This window comes from Oryzias latipes, chromosome 21, assembly GCF_002234675.1.
Source record: "Oryzias latipes chromosome 21, ASM223467v1".
Classification (NCBI taxonomy): Eukaryota; Metazoa; Chordata; class Actinopteri; order Beloniformes; family Adrianichthyidae; genus Oryzias; species Oryzias latipes.
Window position 1 is genome coordinate 16,469,764 of NC_019879.2, and position 19,264 is coordinate 16,489,027.

Genomic DNA, 19,264 nt, shown 5'->3' on the forward strand with positions numbered 1-19,264 from the left:
CCCGGTGCAAGTCCCGGCTGGGGGACATGAAAAACACAACATCAATGGGGGACCTTTCTGTGTGGAGTTTGCATGTTCTCCCCGTGCATGCGTGAGTTTTCTCCGGGATCTCCGGCTTCCTCCCACCGTCCAAAAACATGCTACATAGGTTGATTGGCAACTCTAAATTGTCCATAGGTGTGAATGTGAGAGTGAATGGATGTGTGATTGTGGATATTCTACCCTGCGACAGACTGGCGACCAGTCCAGGGCATCCCTTGCCTACGCCCAAGTGGCTGTGATAGGCTCCGGCAACCCGTGACCCCGAAATTGGAATAAAACGGTTAAGAGGATGAATGATGAAAAGTAGTTTTTAATCGTACTTGGCATTTCTATGTAAAAGATTAATTCATCATCACAAAATCTTGATTTCTTATTTGATTTGAAAATGTGTGGGTGGCGCAGTGATTAGCTCTCTTGCCTCACAGCAAGAAGGCCTGTGGTTCAAGTCCTGGCTGTGGGACCTGAAACAGAGCACCAGTGGGGGACATTTCTGTGGAGTTTGCATGTTCTCCCCATGCCTGCGTGGGTTTTCTCCAGGGTCTCCACCTTCCTCCCACCGTCCAAAAACAGGTTAATTGGTTAAGCTAAATTGTCCCTAGGTGTAAATGGGTGTGTGATCCCCTGCCTTCGCCCACAAGTGGCTGGGATAGGCTCCGGCAGCCCTGTGACCCTAAAAGGGATAAAACTGCAGAAGATGAATGAAAAAAAATGAAAATTTGTAAATGCAACAGCATATGGCTATATTTTTTGTCATCTTTATATAAATAAATTGTGACATTATTTCCTTAATTACTTTATGAAAGTGTTTATTATTATTCTGGTCTATTATTTTGGAACATAGAAGTTCCAAGTCAAGTATAGCACGTGTAATGTTTTCATTGTAATAATCTGATTGGTGGACCTTATCATAGACCCGCCCACTCTTAGGTATTCCTTCTGACAATTGGACAGCCAAGTCTCTGCTCATGTCTCTCCATGTCGCGAATACCTCGGAAGGCACCGCAAAGACTGCTGGGGATTGTAGTCAGTATGTCTCGATAACAGAACTTCAGTGCCCTGCTGTCACTACAGTTCCCACAAATGTAGAAAAAGGCGTGTCTTACTAACTCATCCACAGAGGTAAAATTAATGCATTTCAAGAGGCTGAAAAGTAAGTTAAGTCTGGGGTTGACAAACGTCGCAGCGATGACCGAGGGAACGTAAGTATTTTATCCACGTTTGATTAATTTAAGAAACTAGTTTCTACTTCCACTAAACATACATACGAAAATAAAAACGTTAGTGCGTTCAAACTATCCAGCGTTAAATAAAAAACAAGTAAGTTTTCTGTGTTTTTATCTTTCTTTATTTTATGTAATTAAGCAAAATTAATAGCTAGTCTATATGAAAATATAAATTAATGACGTACAAGTCTATTGACTACATTATTTATAAATCACATCAACAAATCACTCGACGCAAAACGTTTTAAGATCACGACATCAAAAGAGCAAAGCAAATATGAAAAAATATATATATATAATATTTTAGAAAATTAGACTGAATTTCAGGAACCTAAATACAAAAAAAAAAAACATTTTGGAAAACAATACTAATTTCCAGCAACAAAACAAAAAAAATGCTAAACACAATGAGAAACCGGAAAATGGAGGTTCTATGGGAGACCACTGATTTGGATGATGATATCCAGTATCGCTTCATGTTAATAAAGTTTCAATCAAAAATGATGGATTAAACATCATCATCATCCAATCAGCAATGTCACATACCACTATCTTTTTCTGGTTTCCGTGAAAAAGATAAATATGTCATAAAGTAAACTTAATTTACAGAAATAAAAATGAAATGGTAAAAAATGAAACACAATATAAACTGGAAAAGTCCTAAGTAATCTAGTTGTTAAAAAACTGTTTGTCTTTAGCTAGTTTTGTTTGTTCATTTATTGTTTTTCACTGTGCGATTTTCACTTGCTGTAATATTTGACAAAAATATGCATTTCCTGAAGAACTTTATCCTCGACTCAAAAGATCTTGAGATGATCTTAGGTGTGATGTTATGTACAGACACCTGAGAAGGAGAGGAGGACCTTACAAGACAGAACCAGCCACAGACCTGAGCCGCTGGAGGCTGACCAACAATGAAGGCAGACAGACCTGGAGCTATGTGGAGGAAAACGACACCCCAGACAGAGAGCAGACCATGCTAGAAGCATTTAGTCTTGGCTTGGATACTGTGCGTCCACCATCAGCTTGTATTTTGGAACTGTGGTATTTTGTCAAATAAGCTCAAATCAATATGTTTGCTTTTACTTTTGGAACTTTTCATGTGTCCTCAGAGCAAGTTTGTTTCTGATAGTCCAGCTGCCGTCACTGCTTCTGATGCCTCTGTGAAAGGTATGCAGTTCTACAGTCTACTCCAGGCTGAAGACGGTCACTGGGCTGGGGACTATGGTGGACCCCTCTTCCTGCTCCCAGGTACATCCGATTATTCCTATATAAATGTTTAAATGCTGCTATTTTCAATTCCAGTTCTATTCACCCATAGTAGATTTCCAAAGCCAATGTTAGGAAAAGTTATTTATAGTCTCTTATTCTTCCAGATCTCCATGGCGTCTTTTACAAATATCTTGTACAAAACCTAAAGCATCGTGTAGTAGAGCTTCACAGGAAGCTCAGTTGTATTTGTCTGAATCTCCAATTGAGGTTTATCCACCAATGTGTTTATGTGAACTTATCGTCTTTCTGCTTGTCCGTGTTTTCTTTCCAGGCCTCCTTATAACATGCCATGTGGCTCAGATCCCGTTGCCTGAAGCCTGGAAGAAAGAGATGGTGAGATACCTTCGCTCAGTTCAGCTGCCAGATGGAGGCTGGGGTCTGTAAGTGACAAATTTCATGACATAAACAGCTTTCAGAGGTGAAAACGTGTACTTTGCACTTTTTGTGTTTATTTCAAATGAAGCATTCTTCGTCAGAAGGAATACCTAACTAACTACAAAAAACATAACACGTGCTCATACTTGACTTGGACACAATCAAAACAAACTCAGGGTGAAACTAATAAAATATAGTTAAATCTAAACTAAGTTGCAGTTTTTTAAAATGTGCTCAAAGTTTAGTTTTGGGTGGTGTAGCTTCTACAAAATAGTGATCCTCAATTTCCCCGTCTCATTCATTAACTTTGTCCAAAAAACAGTAGATGTGAACAATGTAATGTTAATAGAATTAAACCAAAACTGCATTTTAACAGTTGTACTGTAGTGTCTCTTAATGCAATTCCTATCTGCCCTTTACAGTTTTCTTTGTTCCTGTTTGACACTCTTGATTCAAAGATCTGCAACCTTTTCCCAAGTCTCTTCAGGGCTGATATTACACAAAGAAAAAAGACAAAGATACACAGTTGTGAAAGAATGTCATGGACAAAAGGTTTTTGAACTGCGATCAAGTGACCTGCTAATCGCATTTTCGTGGTCAAATTAGCCATTAACTGGATTTTAAGCACTGCGCTTATAATCTATGGACTGTAACACCGTTGCAGCCACGGTGGAACGGACAGTAGAGCTACTAATACAATACATTGAGTTTTTTTGAAAATGCTAAAATGGTTATAGTCATAAACATGCAAAACAGAATAGAATATGTTAGTTTGCAGATTTGGAAACGTTTACTAATTAAATGGATTTCAAAAACTCACATGACCTCTTTTTTAGACTGTGACCTGTTACTTCTATTAGTAGATCACCATCCCTTCACAGTATAACTTAGTACCGTACTACAAGCCGCTACCTTTTTCCTGCGCTCACAGCCCTGCGGCTTATTCTGTGACGCGGCTAATTTATTGATTTGATTGGCGTCCGCCATGTATGAACATTCAGGCTCGGTGAATGGTTTTGTATGCGCCATCCACCACCAAGCACAAGTCATTTTTTTTAACACACTTCTGAGCAGCCAAACAGCATGGAAGTCACTTCAGGTCTTAGACACTTCAGTCATGGTTCAACAAAAAGAAACACGCATGCCCGGCCGCATCCCAGAATCCTTTGGTGCCATTAGACCCAACGTGCACTTGATCGCCGCTACAATATGATAAAGCTTTCAAGTTAAAAGCAATCGTTAAAAGCAGCGTGAAAAAATCCCCCATCAGCAAATGGAAATGCCGGTCAGCTGCGTGACGGAGAGAACAGCGCATGCTCAGAAGTGTATTTACCTCTGAGTCATAGTGACTCGGCTGGCTGCACGTAAATATGTGTGAATAACATCAGCCTTTATTTTGTCGGGACACGACTGGAAACACAAATCCATTTGGTCGTTTTTACGGTTTCTGACTGAGCGGAATTTTGCATTGAAAAGCTCACAGCCACCAAGTGAGCTTTTCGGATAGGAAGGGGAGACAAGGAGCCCGCTTGGAGAGCGCGGAGCGCAGAGGCGTCCGGGGAGCAACAAGTGTTTGTTGTGAAAGGAAGCTTCTGACGAACGCGCCGCGCTGAGGCGCGCGTATCGCGCTGAGGCGCGCGCTATTTTACTGATGTTTTTTAACCAGCCCCGTTAGTACCATAATGCTGCCGCGACACAAGTGGAAGGAGAGCTGTTCCTTTTCACCCCTCCATGCACTGCTGCTCCTTGCTCATTCTTAAACACGAACAACAGTGTGGCGAGCCGGGCGTTGGCCCCGCCTTTAGCCCCTAAGACTCATGGGAAATGGGGGATCGCGGATGTAAATTTCCTCATCATAACTGAGGGATGTAATGTTGATTATATGGTTACTGTTAGTAATTTTATGTATGATACCTAGTTTGTCAATAAGTTAAAAAAAAAATCAAATAAAAAAACCCATAACTGAGGAACTTGTGAACAGAATAGAGGTGCATGCTGTTTCAGATGTGGGTGTAATTAGATACATGAATTTGAGACAAGGCCAGTACCTGCCCACAGTGTGGTAATGAGCCATGCACACTGGCTTGTAATCGGGTGCGCTTTATAACCCGGAATTTACGGTACTTCAGAATACTACCACACAAAATATATTTTACTGTAAAGTTTCTTAGTAATCCACTACTGAAGTCTCAGATAAATGGTGAACTTGACCTTAGTTATTAAGGAAAATAAATTCATATTTTTAGTGGTAGTACTATATGAAGTACATTTTCTGCACAGTGGTACTGTGCAGAAAATGTGTTCTAATTCGAGAACCAGGTTTTATTCAAATCTAAAATGTACTAAATGATGTCAACTTTTCTCATTTTATTAGATTTCACTGATGGATTACTCAGAAATTATACAGAAAAACATGAATGCTTTGTGTGTTAGTTCTCAATGAAGTATTACACGGCACTATGCAGGATTGGCGAAGTACTAATTTGAGGAACAGGTTCTATGCCAAGTTGAAGTCTGCTAACTGATGTCAATTCTATTTGTGTGACATTCTAGTAATAGATTACTTTAAAAAGTTTCAGTAAAATAACTTAATATTTTGCTTGGTAGTACTCTATTAACTACTAGTACTTTAAAGGAATGGTGATCTAATAATTTGAGAATTTATTTTTATTTCATGTCAAAGTCTGAAAAAGAGGTCTTTAGCATTTTTTTAAAATCCCTTTCATTTGTAAAGTTTTTCAAACATTCATACTCGAATGTATTTTGTATTTATCAAATTATAATTCAAATTTAAATTTGCATAATAGTCACACAATCACCTTCATCAGTAGCTCTATAATTTCTGTTGAGGCACCACAGAGTCTGGAAACCTTTTCCAAGCAATTTTAACACTGTTTCTGTCCTGTATTTAAAATGAAGTGACGGCTGATTTAACCAAGAAAACGAAAATAGTGGCTCTTTTAACCACATAGTTTATAAGGAAAAAACAGCAAAATAGGTGACTGAGATTTCTGTTTTTACATGCAGCTCGGACACAGAAACGCATGTTTAAACTGAGGCATGCAACAGCGTTTGTTCTGTTATTTGAAGTAAAGTTTAAGGCTGATTTGTGTGTTCATGTTTCTCTGCAGACATATAGAAGATAAGTCAACAGTTTTTGGCACTGCATTGAGTTATGTATCCCTGAGAATCCTGGGTGTGGATGCTGATGATCCAGATATGGTCCGTGCCAGAAACAACCTGCACGACAAAGGTCAGATTATAAACTCACACAGTCAGGGAAGATCACTGCTGACCCACTGCTGCAGAAACACAAACTGTAAAAAATCTGTGCAAAATTACTAAATCGTGTTACATTATTTTGTTAAATGAAAAGATATTTAAGTGGAGAGTTTCTTGCAGGTGGAGCAGTTGGAATTCCCTCTTGGGGTAAATTTTGGTTGGCCATTTTAAATGTCTACAGTTGGGAAGGAATCAACACGTTACTACCAGAGATGTGGTACGTATTGAAAGTGTCCTCTGCACAAAGGAATTCTCACCAGCTGTTTAATACAGCAGAGCAGAGGGACAGACTTCCATGAAAGGCTGTTTTCCACAACTCCACATTCATTTATCATGTTTCAGGCTGTTCCCCACCTGGATGCCAGCCCATCCCTCTACGCTGTGGTGTCACTGCCGCCAAGTCTACCTTCCCATGAGCTACTGTTACGCCGTCAGACTCAAAGCACAGGAGGATTCCCTCGTTCTTAGCCTCAGACAGGTATGGAAGAGAAAACCAACCACAAGAGGGGGCCATGGTGCTTTGGAACCATGACTAAATTGATCATGTGACAAATCACCCTAGTTTGATTTTGTCCTTTACTTTTTTTGGCTGACATAATAAATATCACACAGTTTTGCTGTAAAATATCATTTTTTTTAATAGTTTTAATAGTTTTAATATCAGATCATTTTGCATATTATGGAATCCTTTAAATCACATATGTCAAAGTCAAGGCCCGCGGGCAGAATCCGGCCCGCGAATGAGTTATCTATGGCCCCCGGGATGATATTTGATTAGTATTAGAACCGGCCCGCAGGCTGTAGCCGCCCGCTGGTGTTTTGCACGCAACAATACTACGTTTCCCATAATGCAACGGTAACCCGCGAACTCACCGCAGCGCAGCAAGCGGACCTCGGCTTCATCATTCATCCCAGACACAATAGCCGAGCTGCGCATCCAATCTGCTCAGACGCTCTCTATGTTTGGCAGCACATACCTGTGTGAAGACTGTTCTCTTTGATGAAGCTAAACAAAACATCACACAGGAGCCGTCTTACTGATCAGCACCTTCACTCAATCCTGAGGATTTCCTCAGCTCAGAGCCTTACCCCGAACATTGAACTTGTACAAAAGATGAGACACCACCAAGTACAGGCTCATCCTCAGACAAGTGAGCATCACAGAGCATTAATGTATTTTTAGTTTTTAATTCAGTTAAATTTTTACATTTGTTTCTACAAGAAATGGGATTTTTCTTTGAAGGACGTATTGTTTTGTCTGTGTGCCATATATTTTTGCATTTTATTTTATTTTATTTATTTATAATTATTTTTCAGTTAATGGACTCAGGGGAAATTGCAGTTAAGAGCCATGAGAAAGAATACAACTGATTTGATTTATTCTATATTTTCTCATTTTACTATTTGAAGCAGTAATTGGTAGGATAATAGAGCAGCATAATATTTATAATATTTATAGTGCATGCAGTTTCATTTTTGCATTTATCTTGATATAAGGAACATTTTTGTTTTTGAAGGAAAATTGCTTTTTTGCTGTTTGCCTGTTGAAAATGTTTTCTCTTCAACTTACTGACAGAGCCGTAAGAAAATATTACTTTATTCATTTAATATACAGGACATGTGATTTTTCTTTGAAGGCAGTTTGTTCTTGTCTGTGTGCCTGCTCAAAAATGTTTTCCTGATTATTCATTTAATCATTAAATGATACATTATGTTAGGTCTTGGTTCAATAAGCTACGTGCAACCATTTCAATATGTTTTAATAAACATTGAACCAGTCCGGCCCTCGGCTTATAGCCAATTTGTTTTTTTGGCCCTCAGTGTATTTGACTTTGACATCCCTGCTTTAAATCAATTAAAATATGCACCTACAAATTCACGCTTTATAATTAATTGGGGTTTTTTTGTGCAGTGTTTACCGTTTCTTCATTGACTGTAGTTCACATCGTCCAAAATATCACAAATAGATTCTTTACTAAATCATACATTGTTTGTTAGTAGTCAATCTTAATCTTGAGCCTGAACATCAGTGATTGTAAACACTTGTGCCTTAAAAAACATTGTGATTGTAGAATTTAAACTTAAAAAGGTCTGCCTTTCATAATCTGAAGGCTCCACTCTTCTCTACTTTAGTCTTAAAAATCACAAAATGGTCACTATGGAGAAACCGTAACATTTATAATAAGTTGAAGAAAAAGTTGAATGAAATATTTGACTGATTTTAATATACTTAGTAATGCACATTTTTTCATTGATCTTTGTTCTCAGGAGTTGTATGTTCAGGATTATGCTTCTGTTAACTGGCCTGCTCAGAGGAACAATGTGGCTCCATCCGACCTATACACGCCTCACAGCACACTGCTAACTGTGGCTTACAGTGAGTATTGTTGTGATGAATTAAACAATAAATTTGATTTTTGTTTTTGCTTTCATTAACAAATAGCAATTAGGAACTTTAGTAAGTAAATAGACAGGTAATCTTTCAAGATGCTCCAGCAAAACATGAACTGTAAAACCTCAGTTGTTTAACTCCAATATGTAATAATTCTTTTCTATGTCTGAACCTAGCTGGTTTCTAAATAACTAACCTTAATTCCATTTGTTATTTTCCCTGCAGTGGTGTTAAACATGTATGAAGCTCATCACAGTGCTGCGTTAAGAAAAATGGCGGTCAAAGAACTATACGAGCACATCCAGGCCGATAACCGCTTCACTAAGTGCATCAGCATTGGACCGGTACGGGACTCTAAAATAGAACTGGGAATAAATCTGTTTAGGATAAATGTTGTCATTCTCCTCAGATCTCCAAGACTATCAACATGCTAGTTCGCTGGTATGTGGATGGTGCTTCTTCAGCAGCCTTTCAGGAACATGTCTCCAGAATACCCGACTATCTCTGGTCCGTAAACCGCTGTCATTATATACTAACTAAATTAATTATGGCTGTCACTGCTTCTAATTCATATTACACGATCAAAGGAGATTTTGTCTTGGATAAAACATCTTAAAGGAATCTTTCAGGAAATATTTGCCCTTCCTTGATGTTTTACAAGAAAATTAACCAGAAATATGTTGTTTTTTTGCAGGCTGGGATTAGATGGCATGAAAATGCAGGTAAATGTTTTCTTTGATTTGCTTTTATCTCAGAAGTCCTGCTTAAGAAGGGTTGATAGACTACGACGGGCAACAATGACAAGCAGATTGGAAACAAATCTGTCTTAAAGTTTTATTTATTCCCTTGTTTTTATTATTTCTGAACTTTAGACTTTCGTGGCCTCTAAAAATAGTTTTTTGTTACGTTTCTCTCTATCAGGGAACAAATGGATCCCAGCTCTGGGACACTTGTTTTGCTGTTCAAGCGTTTCTTGAGGTAAGATCAACACATCCATTAAGGCTCACTGTGTTTCTAATACTAGTTGTAATCCACATAAGAAGTAAAAATACTTTTTTACATCTCGAGTTTGGTGACAATGGTGCAGAGGTAGTGTGATCAAGATCACAGGTTCAGTTCCCACCCTGGGCGACAATGTGAATTTCAGGTTGCTCCTGGTGGTTATTGTTTAGCACCAGTGTTTAGCAGCGGGGCCATCATTATTGTGTGAATGTCGGTGCATGGATGAATGGGAATTCATAGGATTATAGGATTCTGGAAAGCACTTTGGGCCTTCTAAGAAGGTAGTAAAGCACTATATAAGTATATGCCATTTACCATTTACATAGACAATTGCTGTATCATTCTTATACATAATGTGTGTTTTACTTATGGTAATATTTACACCAAAACTGAAAGAAAAACTAAAGGTCATTAAACCCAATTTTGAGCTCTGTGGTACTCCATGAACAATATCTGCTGTGTGTGCTGTAACATTTTTACAAGATTAGGTTGTTATCATTTTAAATATCTCCTGTACACTTTTCTCATCAGACATCCTAATTCTTATAGTAATAAAAATAAAGTAAAACATCTGCATTTGTCGTAACCTCATATGTTTGGCTTGTTTCAGGCAGGAGCCCAGAATGACAGCAGATTCACCGACTGTCTTCATGAGGCCCATCGCTTCCTCAATATTACACAGGTATAGTAAAATCAGCATAAGGCTTATGTTTTATTAAGGTCACCACGGAGAATTTTGTCAAAAATTTAACATTGTGACCAGAATTTATAGATACTTTTATAAAAAATAATATTTGAAACGTCTAATCAGTTTTTCCAATCATGCAGATACCTGAGAATCCTCCAGAATATCAAAAATACTACAGACAGATGAACAAGGTACAATATTTTCCAAAGCATGTAATGAATGAGTGTATAGTATGTGTTAATGGAAACTACAGTTAATTTAATATTTATCTTAAAAAAATAAGACTTTAGAAATTACATGGATGCAAAAGCAGAGCAAGCCGTTTATAGAGTTGGGCAAAAAAGTATTCAGTCAGCCACCAGTTGTACAAGGTCTACCACTCAAATACAGTCCCTGACAAAAGTCTTGTCGCTTATCCATTTTGTAGAAACAAAAGCGTATAACCTCACTTTTAATGAATCCGTTGGTTTTAGAAATGTCTCATGGGAAAGCTAAAACCCTCCCAAATTATGTTCAATATACTAAAATAAAATTGCTTCACTGAAGAAAGATTGATCATTTAATGAACACAGGTCACATTTTGGCAAGACAAAAGTTGTCGCCTACAGAGAGTAATGTGAAAATTTAACAAATAATTTACTTTAAAAACAAAAATATGTTGCATAACATCAGTGAATTAAGTAGTGCTACTGTGAGATCCATATTTAATATCTTGTATGACTTCCATGAGCTTGAAGGACAGCATCCATGCGGTTTGACAATGATTCATACAATTTATCGATGAAGTCATCAGGAATAGCAAAGAAAGCAGTCTTGCATGCCTCCCAGAGTTCATCAAGATTCTTTGGTTTCGTCTTCCATGCTTCCTCTTTCATTCTACCCCAGACATGCTCAATGATGTTCATGTCTGGTGACTGGGCTGGCCAGTCCTGGAGCACCTTGATCTTCTTCACCTTGAGGAACTTTGATGAAGAGATGGAAGTATGCGATGGAGCTCCATCCTGCTGCAGAATTTGACCCCTTTTATGGTTGGGAATGTAAGAGGTAGCTAATACTTCTTGATATTTTAGGCAATTGATATTGCCTTCCACCCTGCAAATGTTTTGCACACCCCCATACTGGATGTAACCCCAGACCATGATTTTTCCGCCACCAAACTTAACTGTTTTCTGGGTGAATCTTGGGTCCATGCGGGCTCCAGTTGGTCTCCTGCAATATTTGCGGCGGCTGTGATGTAATTCAACTGAAGACTCATCTGAGAAATCCACCTTCTGCCACTTTTCCAGCGTCCATCCTTTTAGCAGGCTGTGGGCCTTGGCAAATGCCACACAGTTTTTCAATTGCCTTTTGTTTAGTGCTGGTTTCTGGGCACTGATTCGACCATGGAGGCCATTTTGAGACAGAATTCTACAAACTGTTCTGCTTGACACAGGGACTTGAGGTGACCAGGCCTGGTGGAGCTCTGCTGCAGTGGAAAAGGGGCTGGCCTTGGATTTTCGAACCAACAAACGGTCCTCCCGAGCAGTTGTCTTGCGGGTCTGCCTGATCTGGGCTTGTCAAAAACCTCTCCAGTCTCTTCAAATCTTTTTCTTAGTCTTTGTACTTGACGCTGAGACACATCGAAGGTGTCAGCCACTTCAACAGTGGATCTGGTCTTCAGCCTCTTTATAATCAACACTTTGGTCTCAGGGTGAATCTTAGGCATGTTGTCAGAGGTCAAGTTGCAGTTGATGTGACGGCCTGGTGTGCTGGGGTTCTTTTTATACACACCCACTAATTGATTGATCAGTAATTGATCACAGGTGAGGCTGTAATCTAGGATTGGGTGCATCATATGACAAGGCGACAAAACTTTTGTCTTGCCAAAATGTGACCTTTCTGTGTTCATTAAATGATCAATCTTTCTTCAGTTAAGCAATTCTATTTTAGTATATTGAACATAATTTGGGAGGGTTTTAGCTTTCATATGCGACATTTCTAAAACCAATGGATTCATTAAAAGTGAGGTTATACCCTTTTGTTTCTACAAAATGGACGAGCGACAAGACTTTTGTCAGGGACTGTAGATAATAGATAATTTTTCTTCATTGCTATACCTCAACTATGAGAGGCAGAATCTGAAAAAAAAAACATTCACAACCACTTTCTTTGCAGAGAATTTATTTGCAAATTATGATGAAGAAGAAGTATTTGGTAATAAGAACAAAATACAGGGATAAGGATAAAATGCAAGGTTGGAAGGGCATCCAGCTTAAAAAACGTTGCTAAACCACCTCTGCGAATCAGTGAAAGCTGCTTCGCTGTGGCGACCCCTAAAGGGATATGCCTAAAGGTGAACAACATTTTATTAAAAATTCTACAATGTGATTTCCTGAATTTGGACTCTCATTTTTGAAGTGTACCTTCAAAAAATGATGAAAATTACATTCCTCTGTCATTTATTAGGAGAAGAACTTGGATAATTTGTGGCAGACTAAATACTTTTTTATCTCACGATATTTCTAAACAAATCTGTGTTAGGGCGGCTTCCCCTTCAGTACTCGTGAATGTGGTTGGATTGTGGCAGACTGCACAGCAGAGGGCCTGAAGTCAGTGATGCTGCTGCAGGAACTCTGTCCCTTCATTAAGGATCACATCCCTTCTGAGCGTTTGTACGATGCTGTCAATGTGGTGAGTCTATTGGCAGAACCGATTGGTCATTTCCCTGTAAAGCCTTGTATACTGTATTACAATTTACTTGCTATCCTTTTAAGCTGCTGAGCATGAAAAATTCAGATGGTGGATTTGCTACATATGAAACTAAAAGAGGAGGGAGACTCTTGGAGCTGCTAAATCCCTCTGAGGTGTTTGGTAGGTCTGCAGCATCATACTTAACACCACATGTTACTCTATTGTTTGTTTTCACAAAACTCTGTCAGTAAGACACATGCTGAGGGTTTGCTTGTTAGCAGTTTAAAGACCCATTCTGATAAAAAAAAAAATGTGTGTGTTTTTGTTGTTTTTAACATGTTCTTCTGGCATTTTTCTTATAATGGATGACATTTATAAAGAAAGTTGAGATTAGAATTGCATGTAAACAGAGCAACAGAGGGGTAAGGGGGTTGCTCTGCACCAACAGTCCCACCCAAAACTCAGAGTCAAAGTTCTAATGAACTACTTTCGCTTTGTTGAAACTATGTCCGATGCAGGTTTTTTGATTTGGGCTAAAAACTGCATAAAAATAAGTAAAGATCACTGGATATCCTTTTAAAAGTGATCAAAAGATGATGAGACTTTAACAGTATTTTGTTACCGGTAGTTTTCAGCAGCTCAGTTTACTGTGGTGCAAAATGCCATCAGAACCACACCAGCATAGTAATCCGGCTCGAACCCAGACGTAAAAAGAAAACACCACAAATATAAAGAGAGACTCAAAAATTGAAAAAAAAACTTTTCCCAGACATAGTAGGATAAGCCTCAGGTAAGAACTAATACATTTATTTTATTTGAGGCAGGATTAAATGTCTCCTTAAATGCAATGATGATAGCAAGCAAAGTGCAGGTGGTTGAGACTGTTCAACAGGATCCACCGGGGAATGGGCGGAGTTACAGCCTGCAGAAAGACCAAGAAAACTTGAAACAAAAGAAAATCAAAAGAGCAATTCATAACGATTAGTAACTCCCAAAGATAGGAAACTTCTCAATGCAACACTCAGAATGTGTATTAAATCTAAAAACTGATGAGGAAAATTGGTAGATCAGGTGTTGCTTCTGAATTTTCACTCGTTCGAGCGTTTCTTGAGGTAAGATCAACAAATCCATTAAGGCTCACTGTGTTTCTAATACTAGTTGTAATCCACAAAAGAAGTAAAAATACTTTTTTACATCTCGAGTTGGGTGACAATGGTGCAGAGGTAGTGTGATCAAGATCACAGGTTCAGTTCCCACTCTGGGCGACAATGTGAATTTCAGGTTGCTCCTGGTGGTTATTGTTTAGCACCAGTGTTTAGCAGCGGGGCCATCATTATTGTGTGAATGTCGGTGCATGGATGAATGGGAATTCATAGGATTATAGGATTCTGCTTTAAAGACTGGAAAGCACTTTGGGCCTTCTAAGAAGGTAGTAAAGCACTATATAAGTATATGCCATTTACCATTTACATAGACAATTGCTGTATCATTCTTATACATAATGTGTGTTTTACTTATGTTAATATTTACACCAAAACTGAAAGAAAAACTAAAGGTCATTAAACCCAATTTTGAGCTCTGTGGTACTCCATGAACAATATCTGCTGTGTGTGCTGTAACATTTTCATAACGATTAGTAACTCCCAAAGCTAGGAAACTTCTCAATGCAACACTCAGAATGTGTATTAAATCTAAAAATTGATGAGGAAAATTGGTAGATCAGGTGTTGCTTCTGAATTTTCACTCTGTGTTCTCCTCTGTGTTCAATAGGTGACATTATGATAGATTACACATATGTGGAGTGTACTTCAGCAGTGATGCAGGCTCTGAGGCACTTCCAGAAGGTGTACCCAAATCACCGTGCAGAGGAGATAAGGTTCAAACACAGCACATATTTTGGATTGGAGGTTGGGAATGACGTCGAAATTCTGAATTTACATTTTGTGATTTTTCAGGTCAACTCTGCATGAAGGACTGGAGTACTGCAGGAGGGTACAAAGGCCTGATGGATCCTGGGAAGGGTGAGAATTCACTTTTTGTTTTGCTGCAAAATTCCTTATTGACATGCTAAGTAGTTCAGTGCTTGTGCTCAGATCTTGGGGAGTTTGTTTCACGTATGGGATCTGGTTCGGACTGGAAGCTTTTGCTTGCATGGGACACACTTACAAGCAAGAGTAAGTTCTGCAAAAAATATGCTGGAAAAAAATTGCAACAACACTTTTAGTGAAGTCCTTGTGGGATAACAAAATAGTTTTTATTTTCTTTGTTAGCAGTGGTGTGTGTGAGGAGGTGCAGAAAGCTTGTCAGTTTCTGCTGGACCGGCAGATGTCAGATGGAGGGTGGGGGGAAGACTTTGAGTCGTGCGAGCAGCGATGCTACGTCCAAAGCAGTGCCGCACAGATACACAACACCTGCTGGGCTTTGTTGGGGCTAATGGCCGTCAGGTAAAGCATTTCTTTCTATAAACATCAGTAGTTATGCAGAAATAAACAAATCCTTATTTAGAAATCTATGTTCTGTTTTACTTTAATCTAAAATGGTGTGTAATCAGGCATCCAAACAGACAAGCCATTGAGAGAGGAGTTCAGTTGCTGGTTAATAAACAGCTTCCCAATGGAGACTGGCCTCAGGTGACTGAATATTTGTTCCAAATCTACTTTAAAATGCAATGTAGTACTTTATCAAATATTTAAATGTAATGGGATTTTGTTTTCCTTCCTGCAGGAAAATATTGCTGGTGTTTTTAACAAGAGCTGTGCCATAAGCTACACTTCCTACAGAAACGTTTTTCCAATCTGGACCCTGGGCCGCTTCTCTCGGCTTTACCCCAATAATCAGTTGGCTGGAAAGATGAAGCTGTGAAAACAGAAGACTGTACTTTAAGGGACAATTTACTCTGTAGTTAAAGTAGAGTAAACCAGCAGACATTAATAAGTATTTAATTAACAGAATGTGGAATAGCTTAACATTAAATCCACAAATTGAAACACAACACCTTATTTCTTTTTTTCTTCACTTGTTCTGTCCAACAGCTGGGCAAACAGATGAGAGCTGAAGGCCTCTTGTGTTAAACATATTTTATTTTAACAACAGGGGTTATGAATCTTCTGACAAACCAGAGGTATGTCTGAATAAACCCCTTTTGTAATCGAGGCCAAACTTTATTCATTTTAATTATATTTGGAAATCATTTTTTTGTTGGACTGGACGGAAAAGGAAAGGAGGGAAGAAGAGAGAGGGATATTAGAGAGGGGGAGATAGGAGGGTGATTATAAAGGGGGAGGGGGAGGTAAAACCATGAAGCAGCATAAAGCAACAAGTTTCTGGATGGTTATACTCATTACAGTCAGGTTCAGATGTAATATAAGTCTATAAGCGCGGGACCTGTCCACACACACACTCAAATGCAACAAACATACCTGTTGGCTCCAAAAATGTTCACATGTCAACATGTATGCTATAAAAATAATGTTCACACACGCATACCTATGCATTCAAACCAACTAGTGTGAAACATTTCATTCTGTCACACAAACTATTAGTGCAAAGGTGAGCTAACACCTGTGCTCAAGTGAGTGTTTATGTTCTTCTAAAATGGATGATGGAATTTAAAAAGGAGGGAGAGTGCCCAGCCATCCCCACACCGAGAACCCCGCCACAGCGGCTGCCAGAACCCCCCAACACCCGCACAGCAGCAGAAAGAGAACCACCGCCCCCCGGGCGATCATATCCGCAACCCAGACCAGGGCCAGCAGGACCCCCACGGTGGCCCCCAAAGCCAGAGAGCAGAGAGTGCAAGCTCCAGCCCAACCAGGAGACAAGCCCCCCGCCGTGCCGGGAGGGCCCAACGCGGGACCCTGCCCCAGAAGAGCGCCTACAAGCACCTAATCACCACCCAGGAGTTCTGGGCATCCCCCAACCCCAGGTACGAGGCAGGACCCCCCCAAGGGAGACCCGCCCCGTGCTCCAGGCAGCCACCCACCCGGCCGCGGTTGGTCCAGGAGATAGCAAGGCAGGGGCCGGCCATCCCCGCCCAGGAGGAGGACACCCAGGGGAAGAGGGGGTCCACAGGAAGTAACAACACTTTATTTTTACACTCGGTCACCAGGAATGCCTTATTGTTTTTATATTTATAACTTTATTTACAGTGAAACAATTCAATCAAGAAAAACAGTTGGAACCTAGTTTTACAGCCTGTATAACTGTGATGGTAAAGTGTAAAGTTGTTTTTTTTTCCATAAGAATTACAATAAAGCAATATTAAAGTCCCAATATTGTCATACATAATTGAGTAACAAAATTTCGCATATTGCCTTGGGAAGCAGTGAGCTGAAGACACATCTTGGTGGTTTAACTCATCATCCAACCCCTTAAAGACCTACTCCAATAAAATCTTTTTCTTTTTCTTTTAACTTGTTCTGTCCAACAACTGAGCAAACAGATGAGAGCTGAAGGCCTTTTGTGTTGGACAGGTTTTACTATCAGAAAAAGGGGTTATAATTCTTCGGATAACCAGGGTGTAAATTTGTAGAAACCCCTTTTTGTTTTTTTATATTAAGGATTGTTGATGCATGGGCTAACAGGTCTGCTTACACTGTTCTTCGAGCTTTTGCATCATTCATAAGGAGCCGCACGGCAACGAGACGGACTCCGATGATGACGGAGAAATTGAGCTCAGCTTTTCATTTTAGATACAAAAGATGAGGACTTTGATGGATTTTTGGATGCTGATTCGATGACTGAAAAAAAAAATCACCACCAACTCAGTTTTGCTCCCAGAACCTTTATTAAAACACATGCGCCTTAAAACCCGTTGCGCCTTTTATATGTGTTAAATACAGAAAAAGCACTCATAACTTTCAGACGACTTTGGGGCTGGAAAACTTGGACAGTATCTGGCAACACTGCACAGAGAACAAGAGTCCTGGGTATTTCAAAGGGCACTCCAAGACGTGGACGACCGGCGCTTAAAGAAAGCTCTTCTGTGGTGTGGTCCGCACGAACCTGTTGCTCAATGGCTTTCAAACTAGAAAAAACAGAGTTTGTTGATGTTTGCATTTTCTGCAGCAGTCAGATTGTCTGTCTATATTTGATCAGCTAATTTCAGCAAAGCCATGCAGATGTTGCCGAAATATGTAATCTTTGTAACTGGCACACCACAGAGCGGGTATCTAGGAATACCAGTTGATTTAAAGGGATCAGCCAATGTGCATTTAGATCCCACCCACTTTCACCGATTGACAGACAGACTCATTCCACTGAAAAAGCTCATTACGAAATAAATATTTAATTCTGAAAAACAGCAATGTGAAATAAAAACAAAGCTACTTTGGAAAATATTGACTTTGACATCCGAGTTTCTGTAAAAAGTCATAGAATTATATTAATATTCAACATGATTAAAAATGAATATTTTAAAATGCTGTTTTAAAATAATGAACAGGTTTTAAAGCAAAATGAAATATATTTAACAAAGTAATGGAGAATTTAAAATCTGTGTGCAGATTTTTAACAATTTTATGATCTTTTTCTATAGCGTATTTTATGAGAGATTTATTGGTTGATGGTGTTATTGCACAAGGCCATATTTATTTCTTTAATTACAAACAATTTGGGACTCCACAGACATCTGAATAAAAACTGCAGCTGGATAGCTCCAACAATGGTCATTTTTGTTACAACAGTAATGTTGGGTTGAGGTTGTGAGGGGCTGTGGGCTGGCAGGATGGATAATTGGAAATGAGCACATTTTTACTCCTCGCCAACAGTCCCGTCCACAAGAGGCAAATTTCTAATAAATTACTGCCGCTCTACAGAATCTATGTCCTAGAAAATAACTGTATTTTTTATTTTGGCTCATAAACAGCATAATCATAATTCAAAGACCTTTAAGATAGATCAAAAGATGATCAGAGTGGGACTTTAATGCTGAGTATCAATCAGGGAGGCATTGGATCCCACTTGAACCCTCGACCTCCATGTCTCAGGGCAGACACTCTACTACAAGGCCATTGAGGGAATATCAGACAGTCGTCGGTTTGCGTATTGTTTTTCTGTGTTTAGTGCCAACATTTCTAAAATCACACTGGCATGAAAACACATACAATCGTATATTTGTGCAATAGGGAGGAAGCTTGTGTTGTATTTATAAGTTTCAGAACTGCAATCTTGTCCAAAATATACTTAGAAATGTTAAACCTTTTCATTTAGTCTGCAGTTTAATATTAATTCCCTAAAAGCTTTTGAGGGAGGTCAGCAAAATATCAGTTTTGTCCAGAAATAGTTGTTCTCATCTTCTGGAGCTTAATATTTTGAGTG

The 19,264-nt window shown here is 39.2% G+C and overlaps 1 protein-coding gene across 2 annotated transcripts; it reads left to right on the plus strand.

Annotated features, from left to right (window-relative positions):
* Positions 1 to 1,109: 1,109 nt before the first annotated feature.
* lss (lanosterol synthase) lies at positions 1,110 to 15,938 on the plus strand. Of its 2 annotated transcripts, none has more exons than XM_020713249.2 (22): positions 1,110 to 1,241; positions 2,106 to 2,274; positions 2,378 to 2,516; positions 2,809 to 2,917; positions 6,044 to 6,165; positions 6,315 to 6,411; positions 6,537 to 6,672; positions 8,463 to 8,571; positions 8,812 to 8,930; positions 8,996 to 9,093; positions 9,281 to 9,308; positions 9,508 to 9,564; positions 10,199 to 10,270; positions 10,417 to 10,467; positions 12,797 to 12,946; positions 13,030 to 13,126; positions 14,717 to 14,822; positions 14,902 to 14,967; positions 15,040 to 15,120; positions 15,217 to 15,390; positions 15,498 to 15,576; positions 15,671 to 15,938. In XM_020713249.2, the coding sequence occupies exons 1-22, from the start codon at positions 1,171 to 1,173 to the stop codon at positions 15,806 to 15,808; spliced, it is 2,268 nt and encodes a 755-aa protein (XP_020568908.2). In that variant the 5' UTR covers positions 1,110 to 1,170; the 3' UTR covers positions 15,809 to 15,938. The 2 variants fall into 2 exon arrangements, with proteins under 2 accessions (XP_020568908.2, XP_011487898.3); XM_011489596.3 differs by having other exon boundaries at positions 15,220 to 15,390.
* The last annotated feature ends 3,326 nt before the right edge of the window (positions 15,939 to 19,264 follow it).